Here is a 14542-nt window from a genome sequence, read left to right as displayed (position 1 = left end):
GAAAAGACCCAAACCGCCCCTTAAGGCATTGTTATTTTTAAGCAAATAATTTATCATACTATGATTGACTGACTGATTGGTTTAATTTCTGTCGTCTTTTTACGAGCTTACAGGTGTGTCAAAATACAGGTGCTCAGTACTATGAGTTGGGTACACAAGATTCGGTAGAATTCAGTATTAATCCACAGACAGGAATTTTGTCGGTTATCTACTCCAGTACCGATATTCTTGGGGTCAAAAGGTAAGTCGGTGGATCCTAGTATAAAATTGTAATTCCAAATCTAGTAGCATGAAATAAGCAAATCATTTTTTTTTTTACTATTGCTATTTTCTAAAATCAAGTTACGGGAATCCGAAGCATATAAAGCAGAACGACTTGATCAGAGGTTTACTTATGTTTAACCGTCTGACCTACATGAAAAGAAGAACTGTAACACAACTAAATTGAATATTGTTTATATTGTTCACTGATCAAATATTTTAAATCCGAAACAGCTCCTCTTATTGTTACTTTTAAAAGCATTATAGTCATTATTTATATTCAATAATTTCTTTCAAAGTCACTGCATTAGCACAGGCCTGTCTACTTGAAATTTCCAAAGTGTGTTAATGTTAGGATATTAAAAAAAGTTATCGGCTATAATTACATTTTAAAATCAACAATTTCTCTCACATGGATTAAATTACGCCTTATAATTAAATAGTCTAACATCAACTTTTATTCTCAAAAGGTTTTAAACACTTAGAGATGCTCATGAAGTTTTGCAATTGGAGCCAACAGTTTGTAAAATAACGATTTTTTCGTAATAATAGGCACGTCTTCATTTGTGAGCTTAGTACCTTTATTAAAAATGCAAGTTGACGAATAAACCAATCAGATTTGAACTTATTTTTTAATTTGTCAATCGTCACTTTCAGACCTGTAAGACCCAGGTTGGAACCCCGCTGATTCGACGTGAAATTATTGCTCTTTAGTCGCGTTCTCTCACCATCACCATGCTTATGTGTAGAATTAGTACCTGACATACACGTAGGAACAATGTCTTCGCCGAAAAGCGCCTTACAGGTTTTGTGTCGTGTTACACATTAAGTATTGCCGTTGTTTTGGAACCGACGTGTATTATAATATGCAGGTCTGTTAACCAAACTTATTATGGGCTCATTGTTGTATTGGAAACCAACAAAGTATTCTCCATTACAACAATGTTAAATCAAGCCCTTAATTGTGTTTGGTCATACATGCTAATAATGTGCACCTGGATTGGAACCCATTTTTAGGTAATGGTTCATTGTATAAAAGCTGAAAAGCACGAGTCAGTTTAATGTTAATGTTTGATTTTACTATCAAGTCGCATGTTTTGAACAACTACATGTAATCAGTACTATGTCAAAACTTATTTCAGTGGATTGAATGTGAATGCCCTTCTAAGAATATCAAATATGATTAGTTAAAATACAAACAATGTCGGAAATGTCGTATTTCTGACCATAATAATGTGAATCCATTGCTGGAGGACAAGAATAAATTACTAATTATCTAAATTAACTAATTTGAATAAAATAAACAAACCGTCACTCTAAAACCATTTTTGTTAGGAATTAAAATAAAAAGAGTTAGACATGACACATTGTAAGGACATTAAACCAATACTTTATTTAGATATATATATATATATATATATATATATATATATATATATATATATATATATATATATATATGTGTGTGTGTGTGTGTGTGTGTGTGTGTATGGCGGTATGTGTGTATGTTAATAGATGTTATCCAAAAGCTGTTGGAAACCAACGCAAAATATTCTCCATTACAGCAATAGTATTTTGCTCCATTATTCAATCAATATGCTCAGCTGCAAATATTAAAGATTTATGCGAACAATTTTATTAATAAAAGTTTCTCGAAAAGATTGTTTTAAGTGGGCAGGGTCACCAGGGAGACGGGCATGACACACAAAAAAATCATGTAAAATAGAGCTTTAAACATGCAGACTGGCTAAAGAACCGTTTGCTGCCTTTCCTCGAAGCACTCAGCCGTACTGCATTGGACCACACTACAATTCGATGGCCCATGATCACCTCAATGCTCCAACTTCGGAAACTATAAAAACGTGGCTCCAATCAGACAGCACTACATATTCTGACTATTTATCAAAGGCCCAACTAGACTCCTAGTGAAAAGGAAAAAAAACAGAAACAGTTTTCACAGCAGACTGTCTAGACAGTGAGTATTGACACGATGTTGCGCGACCTCCCCCATATCACTGTGAGCGCAATCCAATCGAGCTCATTTGGACCCGAGTAAATATGAGAGGAAGAACACCACATTTACTCTCACTGACGAGGCAATAAATGATAGAACAAGGGAAGACTGGAAAAAGGCGTGCTTTAACCTTCGCAAACTGGTGGAAAATTACATTTCATTGGATAGAGTGATGCTACGAAATCTTTCCATAGTCGTTTCATTTCTCCTTTTCCTCATCCTCGTCATTAGAATGTGATGATTGTTGTGTCCAGTATGTCTTCGTTGTTGGTGGTGGTGTTGTTGTATTTGTTGTTATTGCTGAACACATGTACATATTTGTGGAAATAATGTATCATAACTTGACAAATTTCTACTTTTGACCAGTTTACATTAAATTTATGTAATCCTCTTTGGCAAAAACAGACGCTATTTCTATCATTTTTGCAATCAAAATAATGTTGAAAGTGCGTAATGTTCACTTTCATTTGTATTCATCAGTAGTGTATATTGATAGTTATAAAATATGTAGATGTCTGATAATTAAGGATTGCCATTCGTTCCTTCATAATCAGATACTGAATGTACATCGTTTAAGTTGCAATTAACCGAACTTTCCATTTTAACGAATTTCTTCAAAATGGATTAACGGAAACGTGATAATTTTGATGCTGTAAATTGATACTATAAGTTACGATCCTTACCAGTTATCGATTTTGATATAACTGTTATAAGCGAAATCCTTTCCAATTTTTTTTACAATTAATGAAAAAATATGTTTTGATTAAAACAAATTGATTCAGAGGTTCAAACAAACTTTTGCAGCTGTGCATTGAGGGACAGCTGAGAAAAAGAAGAAAATCACGCGCCACTTATTAAAAGTCTGATTAATATCTATGATATATATCCTTGACTTTGATGTGTATGTGATAAGTATAATTTGGAAAATTGCATTTTTTGTAATAATTTCAGATTTTATTTGATAGAAATGGAATATCTAATCACCGCGCGCAAAGTTTTGTAAAAGATTTGCCAGCATGTAAAATGATGTTAATCTACAAAAGATTGACCGATATAATTTATTTTTTCGTACCGCGTCAAAGTTACGACTTCTGAGTGGTATTTTTTCACACAATTGGCAGATGATAAAATTAAATATCCATAGCCGCTGTTCGATGGGCAATGATAAGAAGAGTGAAAATACAATTGTTCAGAGAAAAAATAATTGCCATTTATTTCATCCTACCCTCAGTGAACGCCTTTGGAGTACAGATATACTTCTTTTTTTTGCTTGAATCTCTTCGACTGCCAATCTGGCATTACGTCTGACACGCCGTGATCAAGCCATGCTTCTGTGGTTCGCTTCCTGGCCTGCTTTGACCGATTTGTGTCGGTAATCCGGAAGAATTGCTCGCTTAATAAAACGCAATAAATTTGCATATTTTCTAAAACATCTCTCAATACCAACGTACCATAATCAGATATCAGCACTGCCAGCCCGACAAGGCATTTACGTAAAAATTCGGAACGCAACGAAGCGGTCACTCCCCCCCCCCCCCCCCCCCCCCCAATACTTACATGTAAATCGTCCTCAGAATTGTTCTTGAAATTCATTGTGAAATGATTTTTGATAATAATAATAATAATAATAATAATAATAATAATAATAATAATAATAATAATAATAATAATAATAATAATAATAATAATAATAATAATAATAATAATAATAATAATAATAATAAGAATAATAATAATAATAAGAATAATAATAATACAAAACAAAGTATTCTTGAAGAACGCTTTTTAAAAAACGACGCCTTGAATCCCTTCCTTTGTTTACAAAAGTCAAAAATAGAACTGACACAAAAGTTGACCGCTCATCGTATGTTTATAAGAGTGAACAATCAATCCTAACCTGAAAACGAAACTCAAAATTTTAATTTTGTTCGCTTGCTGACCCATAGACTAGGTGTGAAAAATTATTGAATAACTAAAAAAAAAAACAACTAATAGATGAATTTCAAAAATTCAAAAAGGATCAGAAAATTCAATACATTCTCCCTAAAATTAAAGTAATTTTATCGTAGAATTCTTCACTTACCTTTTTTTACATTTTTTTTTCTGGTAACCCTGCCCTATTAGGCAGTTAAAATCACACCTATTTAATTGAAAAATATCCGTCTGCTTATAGAGAATATTACAGCACTGACACTGCTTTACGGTAAATTATCAATGATTTTATTACTGTCTTGTGATATAGGAGAAGTTTCCATATTTACTTTACTTGACCTGTCAACAGCTTTCGACACAATAAATCACACCATTCTATGTAAGTCTTTTCGAGAATTTCGGAAACAGTGACACCGTCCTTCTTAAGTCAAATCTGTATAATAAAACACAATCTGTCGTGATTGACTTCTGGCAAGAAGTCAATTGATTTACCATTGAACTTCGGTGTCCAACAAGGCTCGGTCTTAGGTCCAGTGATCGATACTATGTACACTATGCCCCTTGGGCGCGCCATTGAGCCCTATGGAGTGAATTATAACATGTAAGCCGATGGTACGCAGCTGCATACGTCTGTCGTCCCTTCTAGCATGCGTGTGGCTTCGCTTCATGTGGAACAGCGTTGCGCGTCCATAGGGCATTGAACGCAGAGTCATATACTAAAGCTTAAAGCTTAACAGAAATTTATTATGTGGTACACCCTCAAATATCAGGAAGACTGGTATGCATAGTATGTCTATTTTAAACAGCCACGTCCCCTGATAGATAAAGCAAAAATCTTGGTTTTTACTCGACGACTCTTTAAGTCTGGAACACCAGATTAACCAAATGGTGAGTACCGTGGATTTTGAATTTAAAATATTGCAAGGAATGAAACGGTTTCTTCCATCATACGAGCTTAAAGCAGTCGTCTGTGCTCTCATTCTCTCACGCCTCGACTGGTGTAATTCGCTCATTGTGGGCCTTCCTGACAAGAAAGCTGACAAACTCCAAAAGGGACAAAGCAGGGCGGTCATAACGGTTCTGGGCATTAGTTCACATGAGAAAACAAGCGTAAAAGTTATGCTCAGAATTCTACACTGGCTGTCCGTTCGAGCCAGAATCGAATACAAAATTGCCCTTTTTTGTTTCAACGCAGTAAACTCCCGAGCTACAATTAAGGACTTATGGATCCCTACTCCCCAATTAAATTCGTCAGCTTATGTCATCGGAGATCCAGCTAAAAGTGCTAAAAAACACGGCTTACTAATTTCGATCGATCTTTCTATAAAGCAGGACATTCCATTTGGAACTCGCTTCCTTTGTCAGTAAGGCACCCGAGCAGCGTCGAAGATTTTAAGAGAAACTTGAAAAATCATCTTTTCCAGAATTCTCGTAGGCGAGTTATGTTTTATGAGAGAATTATTCGTTTTATTTTATGGTTTCCATTTTGTTGAATGTCACTTTTAATTCATTTTGTAAAACTTGAATAGCTAGTGTTGTATGTGTCTGTTTGGCATGTTATGGGTGTGTTTATGGTTTGTTAAGTATTTTGTAAACCGCCTTGAGGCTTTTGGCATTTAGCGCTATAGAAGAATACTTTATTATTATTATTATTATTATTATTATATTATTATTATTATTATTATTATATTATTATTATTATTATTATTATTATTATTATTATTATTATTATTATTAAATATAAGTTAGCGTAAAATAGTTTGAGTAAATACCTCTTGTGTGTAAATATAATTCTATCAATACTATACTGTAAATGGCAGAAATATAATGTAATTATTATATGACTTGGTTCAGTTTGTAAAATATATACAATGACTAATATAAAACAGTACCAGAAAAACCAGGAAGAAAAATACAAAGAAAAAAAACTGCAAAAAAATCACCTTGTCTTGACTTCGAACCCCAGACCACATGATTACCTGCCGGGAGTGCTACCATTACACCACAGAAGTTGCAAGATAGTTGGGACGATTTTGTGCTTTTATCCTTCCATTAGATTTTCCTTTATATTTTGAAACGTTTGTCACTTTGATTGTTGAAAGCATTATAGACCTGAGATCTTAATTCTTGTCCATCAAACCAATAATTTGATGTACACGTATTAAATAATTGTGCATTCATCTCTTTCTCTCTCTCTCTCTCTCTCTCTCTCTCTCTCTCTCTCTCTCTATCTATCTATCTATCTCTCTCTCTCTCTCTCACTCTCTCTCTCTCTCTCTCTCTCAACTCTCTCAATTTTTGCATTTCAATACTTTTTCGAGCCAGACAAATTTTATACAAAGCTGAATACGCTTCAACAGTCATGACGTCACTTCCCTCGTAATGACGCATAGTAACTTAGCAACTGGCTCTAAACTATCTGAACAATGACGGACGCCTTTATAAAATATTTTCCGACGAGCATAAAAGTGTATCCAGAGGAGATAAACATTATAAATATGATCATGTTTTGACTTTTATACATTCTGATCACAAGACATATGAAAAGTTCTAGCTAGCATGAAGAATAAAAAGGCACGATTTTCTTTGTTTAGAACCAGGATGGCCACCGTTGCTGGGCGACGTGAAATCAGACTATTGAATCCAATTGACGTTCCTCGGCTCTTTGTTATTGTTTTTAGCTAGCCTGTTGAGTACTTCTCACTAAATTGCACTAATCAGACTATAGATAGTGTGCGCTTGGCTAAGAAGCTCACAACATTGCCATCCAGAAGTACAACGGACCAACACACAAAACTATGTGTAACCTTAAATTTGTATATTTTGATTAAGACATATAGTTAGAATTAATCATAAACGCGGATGGCAAAAAAAGCAATAACAATGATCCGAGTGACGTCATCTTCATTCTATCTATAGATCTATAGATCTCTATTTATAAACGCTTGAGGTTACAAATATGTTGTTTGTGTGTTGATTAGTTACATTAGGCTGAAATTAAGCTGGCGGATATCTTGATTTTAAAAAAAAAACGCATATCATCAATACACAGCTACCTCACTGCCAGAGGGTGAGTTGACCCAAGTGCATATGACAATGCACTTCCAACCTTGAGAGCCATGTCCGAGTCCCGATGTCAGCATTTTGCATTTTTCCATGAGCTAGAAACCTAGCGCTGTCTTGCGGCTGACGATATAACTGTTTCGATTATTTTTTCTTGAGAAAGAACTCGAAAAAAGATTTATCCTGGTTCACCATTCAAATGAGGAACTCGGTATTAAAAGCCATGATAAAAAAATGATATTATTCAATCTTGTTGACGTACGTTTTGTTTTTTCTTGTTTTCCTCCCTTACCTCATTTAGGACGAGTCAGATTACCACGGAATGTACCAAGGCTGGACCCGATGTCTTCACTGCTTTGGGTGAAACTTCTCCTGGCTCTGGATATTATGTATGTTATAGAAGGAACGAAATTGACGCCACTTTACTCTTTGTTATTGATTATAGACAGCCACTTTGATCATTACTTCTGATTACTTAATTATATCAATCAGACCAGAAACGTTCAATATTACACACAGTTTCGTGTCTTGGTGAGTTATATAAGGCGGCGGATATTGTAACTAATTTACCAAAACGCAAATCACCAATCCTGGTAATGGAACTTTAAACTCATTTATTTCCAATAATGTGTATGCTTGTATGCATATGTCAGAGTTTTTTTCTTATGGGATGAGGCTAGACTTACGATCAAAAGTTCAAAACCCGCTGTGGGCAGGATGAGTATTTGCAAACTGCACTCATAATTTTTCTCTCGCCATACTCATGTGTAAATTGCGCGCATATCTGGTAACAAATATATATTGGGGCGAAGTGGCCGAGTGGTTAAGGCATTGCACTGTGACCCGGAAGGGCCCGGAGTCGTGCCCCGCTTCAGGCACTTTCGTTTTTTGTTCCTTGACCAAGAATATTAACCCCTAATTTGCTCATTGGGACAACATGGGTGATTCGTGTTGACATCAGACATCTTGTTTGATGAGTTATCTATATTCCTTCGTGGAATGTCTAGGCGACGATATCTTATGAATGAAACTTAAAATTAATAAAGCTAGTCTACGTTTCGTTAATGATACAAGGGCACTCTTAAATGATTATAATTGGGCAGAGAAGTCGTGACGTCACACGTTCTAATCGTTAGGTTCCAATCTTCTTGGAAGTGTTTATGTAACCAGGACTAATTATGAATAGGTTACACATTGAATCAATAGGATTCAATAGTCTGCTGTCACGTCGTATAGCAACGAGCAGCTTGGTTCTAAACAAATAAAATCGGTACTTTTTATTCTTCATGCTGGGTAGAACTTTTTCAGATGTCATGTGATCAGAATATATAAAATTCAAAATATGATCAGATTTATAATGTTTTTCTCCTCTGGATATACACTTTTATGCTCGTCGGAGAAGTATTTCATAAGGTCGTCCGCCATTGTTCCGATAGTTTAGAGCCAGTTACTAAGTTACTCTGCGTCATTACGGGGGAAGTGACGTCACGACTGTTGAAGCGTATGAAAAAGTGGCATAAATACTTTTAGTAGTAGATTGTATAGGCAGATTCTTCAGATTACGGGACGTAAAAGAGCAAGAATGAATGGTATTTATTGACGCGCCAACTTAAATTTAGACCAGAAAATACAATGTCATCATTCTGAAACATGAAAATCAATTACCCAAGTTATGTATCTAGTCCTTCAGAAGAGTGGTTTTACACTTCCAAAGATTGGAATCACTCTTTTGACATCACCGTTTTGTTCCCTATTGTATTTAGCTATGCTAACACCGAAGTGTAGTAAATATCCAAGTGAGGAATAGCTATAACTAACAGACATGCTTGTGCAGAATTGGTAAATTAGTCTGTGACTTGTTACTGCTTTCATGTCTTCGCTCTCGTAACCCAAGAACGTCTTAGAAAGAAACGTAAGCCTGATGTCGTAGCCTGTTTTACCTTTGTAATAACTATGGAATAAATTCAAGCCAAAGGCGTCAAAGTTATCTTCTAAATTATTTCCATCTTTATTAATCCTGTCTCTTACGCTCATCTCTTCAGTTATTTACTCTAAGTAGCAGTCACTGCTGTCCAGTGTCAACGCCTATATCAACTTCAGATCCTTTTTCAATAGGAAGCAAAATAGTTATCGGGTAAGTTACGCTTTTTTTTATTTTGGTGCTTTATTATTTCAAAATTGTTTGAGATAATGAGGGAGAGGGATATATATATATATATATATATATATATATATATATATATATATATATATATATATATATATATTGATTGATTGATTAATAAAGATTAACTGAGTAGGTTTGATAAATAAATAGATAGATAGATATGTAGATAGATAGGTAGAAGTGGGGGAGGGTGAGTGAAAGAACAATAGAGATTGTACAGTCCTGTCGTAATAAAACGGAAGAACTAAATGATTTATTAACTGAGAAGAACGTTGACATACTATTTATAGTAGAGAAGTGGTTCTCACAGTATGGAGACGACCGAGTTGTAGAAGCAATGACATTCCATGGGTACCAATTTAGAACGTATCTAAGGAAAGGTCAGCGAGGGGTGGCATTGGCGTATTGTATAAAACAAAATTGTCTAAACGTATGGAAATCCTCGAAATGTGCTGCAAAACAATGGAGGCCATTGATCTCCAGAATGCAAGATACAACATCAACTGCATCTCGCGATCGCCAGCAAAAAAAGAAAAACAAAATAAAATTACCTGACGTTTGAAATGAAATCAACGAGTTGTTAACATTGCAACACACGCCTCCTGGCCATTCAATTCCGACATTCTGTCCTCGTAAAGACACTAAACACATTAAATCACGACTCAGGTGTGAATGAGTACCTGTATATAAAAAGTGATGGATAGTGTAAGAGTGTTTGGACTAATAAAACGCCAAACAGCTGACTGGTGCTGAATGAAGTGGAATATGGTTCCATTTGGCCTGCTAGGAGAATAAATGAAACATTGTGAAGTACATTGCACCTGTTGAAATGCTCTATCAAATGTTCCTGATCTTTAGATCTTACAAAATACAAATGACTTATCTTTTGACAATTAATCAAGTAACTAAGGATCTTATCATCACTCATTTCACTCCAGGTTTTGTGGTCTTTTGCTACTATACTTTTGTATTGGAATGTTTATACAAAGGTTTATCCGACTTCAAAAAGGTCAGCGCATTATTCCACACTATATTTTCTGGTCTGGCCTCCCTAGCCTTGTCAGAGTAAGTTAAGGTTTTTGTTGGTATATATATATATAAATATATATATATATATATATATATATATATAATATATATATATATATATATATATATATTATATTGGTACGTAGTAGACAAAGTTTTTTTCTGTTGATATAACGCATGCCTTTATTGACACAAATGAGGAGCAGATGTGGACCGCCAAACAGGTCGATACAAAAGTTACATGTAAATGCGCACCAACAATATTTCCGATATTTATTTCAAATAGCGTTGATACACAGGAGTTGTCGCACCAAACGTTCACGCTCAGTGACTGTGGTTTGAAATGTCACAAACCCTTAATTTGATCAAAGGTGACCACTTTCCATAAAGTTGCTCGACTCAAATGGGCACGTAAATAATAATAATAATAATAATAATAATAATAATAATAATAATAATAATAATAATAATAATAATAATAATAATAATAATAATAATAATAATAATAATAATAATAATAATAATCATCATAAATCATAATCATAATCATAACCATAATCATAAGAAGAAGAAGAAGAAGAAGAAGAAGAAGAAAGAAGAAGAAGAAGAAGAAGAAGAAGAAGAAGAAGAAGAAGAAGAAGAAGAAGAAGAAGAAGAAGAAGAATGCTGATTTGTGCTTTAACTTGTGTTTGTGTGATTCATTCGGATTTACCTTTGAAGCTCGCAGGATCAGGCAGAGTAGACGATTAAATAGGACTCTCTCTCTCTCTCTCTCTCTCTCTCTCTCTCTCTCTCTCTCTCTCTCTCTCTCTCTCTCTTCCTCTGTCTCAATGTTTATATATCTATCTATCCTACTTTCTCCTTCTCATTTTCCGTGCTCCTTACCGGGAACACAAAGAAAAAAAAAAAAAAGGGGGGGGGGGGGGTCTGCTTGATATTGCTCTTTGTGTGGGATTATAATCGTTATTTACTTTTCTTCGTGGTCACAAGATATAAAAAAATTAAACTTGAACTTTTATTCTATTGGAAATGGCACCTAAATTATGACCATAGTTAATCCGTTGCGTGTTTATGGGTGTTTCAAAACCACCTGCTTTTTTTATTTGTTAGTGTTGTTAGGGCCGCCATTATCTTTCTAGGAAAGGGACTTCAATGTGAAGTTGTTCTACACTCTTCAAATTAAAAAAAGCATCGGTTATCAACCACTTGGTTTATTATTTGTTAGTGTTGTTAGGGCCGCCATTATCTTTGTAAACGCCCCCTACAATGGAACTTCACTCTGAAGTTGTTTAACAGTCATCATGTAGAAAATGAAAACATCAGTTATCAATCATAGTATAATAGGATATTGCTAATATTGAAAATTAAGTCATCAAACACAGAGACTGACAGAAAAACATTTTAACGGTTTAGAAAAACGGTTTACTCCCCAATGCTGCCCTTTTCCACAAATGTAGACGTTTTTGGTTGGTTTCGGAAAAATATATAAGCATCTGTGATCACTCCACACTGGTGTCCACCTCCCATATTCCCGGTTTCACTCTCCATTGGTATATTCCTCTTGTAGTCCCAGGTTCATTCCACATGTGTGCCCACCTGCTATAGTCTCAGCTTCATTTATCTCTGGTGCCCATCTCCTATAGTCCGGCTTCAAATTCCCACCGGTGTCCGTCTCCCGCAGTCTCATGTTCATTTCCCTCTGATATTTTCTTTCTATGGTCTCAGGTACACTCCTCACTGGTATCCAATTATCTTAGTCCCTGGTTCAATCCCCACTGATGCTCATTTCCAATAACTTTGGACGATTTTGGTAGCTTTCGGATAAAAATAAGTACCCGTTTGGGGTCACTCCACACTGGTGTCCACCTCCCATATTCTCGGCTTAACTCTTCATTGGCATTATCCTCTCGTAGTCACAGGTCGTAGTCCATTGGTGCTTCCCTCCTATAGTCTCAGGTTCATTATCCTTATGTGTCCACCTCCCATAGTCCGGCCTCAACTCCCGTAGTCCAGCTCCCAGTGTCCCAGGATAATTTTTCTCGGATATCCTCCTCCCAGTTTCCCAGGTTCACTCCCCAATGGTGTCCACTTCCCCAAATCCCTGGTTCACTTACCACTGCTGTTCACTTCAAATAAGTTTGGAAGGTTTCGGTGGGTTTCCATAGGTTTCCGAAACATGAAGTACCCTTCTGGGTTCACTCCGCACTGGTTTCCAAATCCCATATTCCCGGCTTCACTCACGACTGGTATCTATTTCCCGTAGTCCTAGGTTCATTCCCCATTGGTGCCCACCTCGAATGGTCTCAGTTTCTTTCCCCTTTGGTCGCACCTTCCATAGTCCGGATTCAATTCCCACTGATATCGTTCTCCCATTCCCAGGTTCATTTCCCTCTAAAACCCTCCTCCCATTGTCCTAGGATCACTCCCCACTGCTGCCACTTCCCATAGCTTTGTCGGGTTTAGTCGGGTTTCGTCAGGTTTTGATGGGTTTCGGTGGGTTTCGTGCAAAAAAGAAACACATCCGTTCCTCCCATTGTTCCAGGTTAACTCCCCACTGCTTTACACATCGTATAACTTTGTCGGGTTTCGTCGAGTTTCTGCGGGTTTCGGAGGGTTTCTCTAAAACAGAAACACGGGTGAGCTTTGGTTGAATTACGGGTTTGTGATATGTCAAACCACGCTCATTGAGCGCGAATATGTGATGCAGAAACTGCTGTGTAGCAATAGAAACGCTTATGTGAAATTTGAAATATTTTGACGCGCATTTACATGTAACGTTACAGGCTTGTTTGGATGTATGCATCTGTTCCTCACTGCGATACATCATAAAAAGAAAAAACAACCCAGAATAAAACAGTCTACTTTTTAAGACATATGCCTGTACTAATATGTTTTTATCATCTGTGAGATAACAGCAAATACAAATTATTATTTTTGTAAATGGCTAAATAAACACAACACAAACTATTGTATCTGAAATAAAAATTATCACTGTTTTTACTTTCTTAATTCAGGATGGCTGTATCATCTTCTTCTCCTGTGGAAAACACAGTACCTACGAAAGTCTATGAGATTTCAAATCCAAGTTGCCACAGAAGACATATTCAGCGTATACTATTCGAATTGGACATGCGTTTGATTTCCAAGAAATGTGATTATGTTTTTAACTGAACGCTAAAGTGCTTAACTTGCTTACTAAATGGATGGGATGTACGCGGGTATGATTCCGATTGGCGGATGTTAGAACATTTTCTCGTGACCAAGATAAAGGGTTTGTGTCTTAGTTTTCTATAATATTTCAACAACGTGATTTCTGGGTTCAGTTTTATTTAATGATATTATTTGGCTTCAAAGAAAAGTTATGAAACTTTCAAATGAGGTTATAAAATGATTATCTTTAGAAGTATTAGCCTTACCTTAAGCATTGTGGAACTTGCTATAAAGTTTATAAACAATTATTATATATTGTTGATTATGATGAAATTTGAAAATTGCAAATTGACTGAGCTCAACTTTTTTTTACCTTTGACTAAGTGTCAAGTCCACCTGATCATAATGCCAGGATATGAATAGTCAAGGAGTTTATTTGAATATTCAAGGTTCACCGCGTTTATCCGTTTTATGATAAGCTAAAGAAGATTGAGAAAATAAAATTTAAATTGAATATATCATTAATATTAGTCTTTTACAGTTGAAAACGTTTATTCATCCTCTTCAAAGAAAGAGTTTATTAAAGTCAACTGTGGTAATTCTAAAAATCTTAAGCTTAGCTGTCATCCAACACAAAAATAGATTTTTCAAACAGATTAGCAACGAGTATATTCTATATTTTTTCAGAAAATATAGCTCTGCAACTCAGTGTAGAGTTTTTATGGCTAAAACTATAACAAAATGAAATCAGAATAAGACAATTGTTGACTGCATCGTAATGATTGTGACAGTTCTCCTACGGGTAGTAAGGAGAGGGTTAATGACTTAGAGATGCTCATGAAGTTCTGAAATTCGACCCAAAATAACAGTAGGCAGGTCTGATATGAAATGGAGACGATGGGTCACAATGGTGTGCGGGGTGTATT

General features: G+C 35.6%; 1 protein-coding gene across 2 annotated transcripts in view; it reads left to right on the top strand.

The window, feature by feature from the left end:
• LOC144963715 (uncharacterized) overlaps positions 1 to 14141 on the top strand; it is an 18288-nt gene extending 4147 nt beyond the window's left edge. For both annotated transcript variants that reach the window (XM_078897668.1, XM_078897667.1), the window contains 5 exons: positions 114 to 241; positions 7572 to 7659; positions 9313 to 9404; positions 10376 to 10502; positions 13481 to 14141. In XM_078897668.1, the coding sequence (XP_078753794.1) occupies positions 114 to 241; positions 7572 to 7659; positions 9313 to 9404; positions 10376 to 10502; positions 13481 to 13537 (492 nt within the window). In that variant the 3' untranslated portion in view covers positions 13538 to 14141. The remainder of the gene's footprint in view (positions 1 to 113; positions 242 to 7571; positions 7660 to 9312; positions 9405 to 10375; positions 10503 to 13480) is intronic.
• The last annotated feature ends 401 nt before the right edge of the window (positions 14142 to 14542 follow it).

Source organism: Berghia stephanieae, chromosome 2, assembly GCF_034508935.2.
Source record: "Berghia stephanieae isolate SIO BIC M18660-M18661 chromosome 2, UCSD_Bste_1.3, whole genome shotgun sequence".
NCBI classification, from domain to species: Eukaryota; Metazoa; Mollusca; class Gastropoda; order Nudibranchia; family Aeolidiidae; genus Berghia; species Berghia stephanieae.
This window is presented reverse-complemented; position numbering and strand designations above follow the sequence as displayed.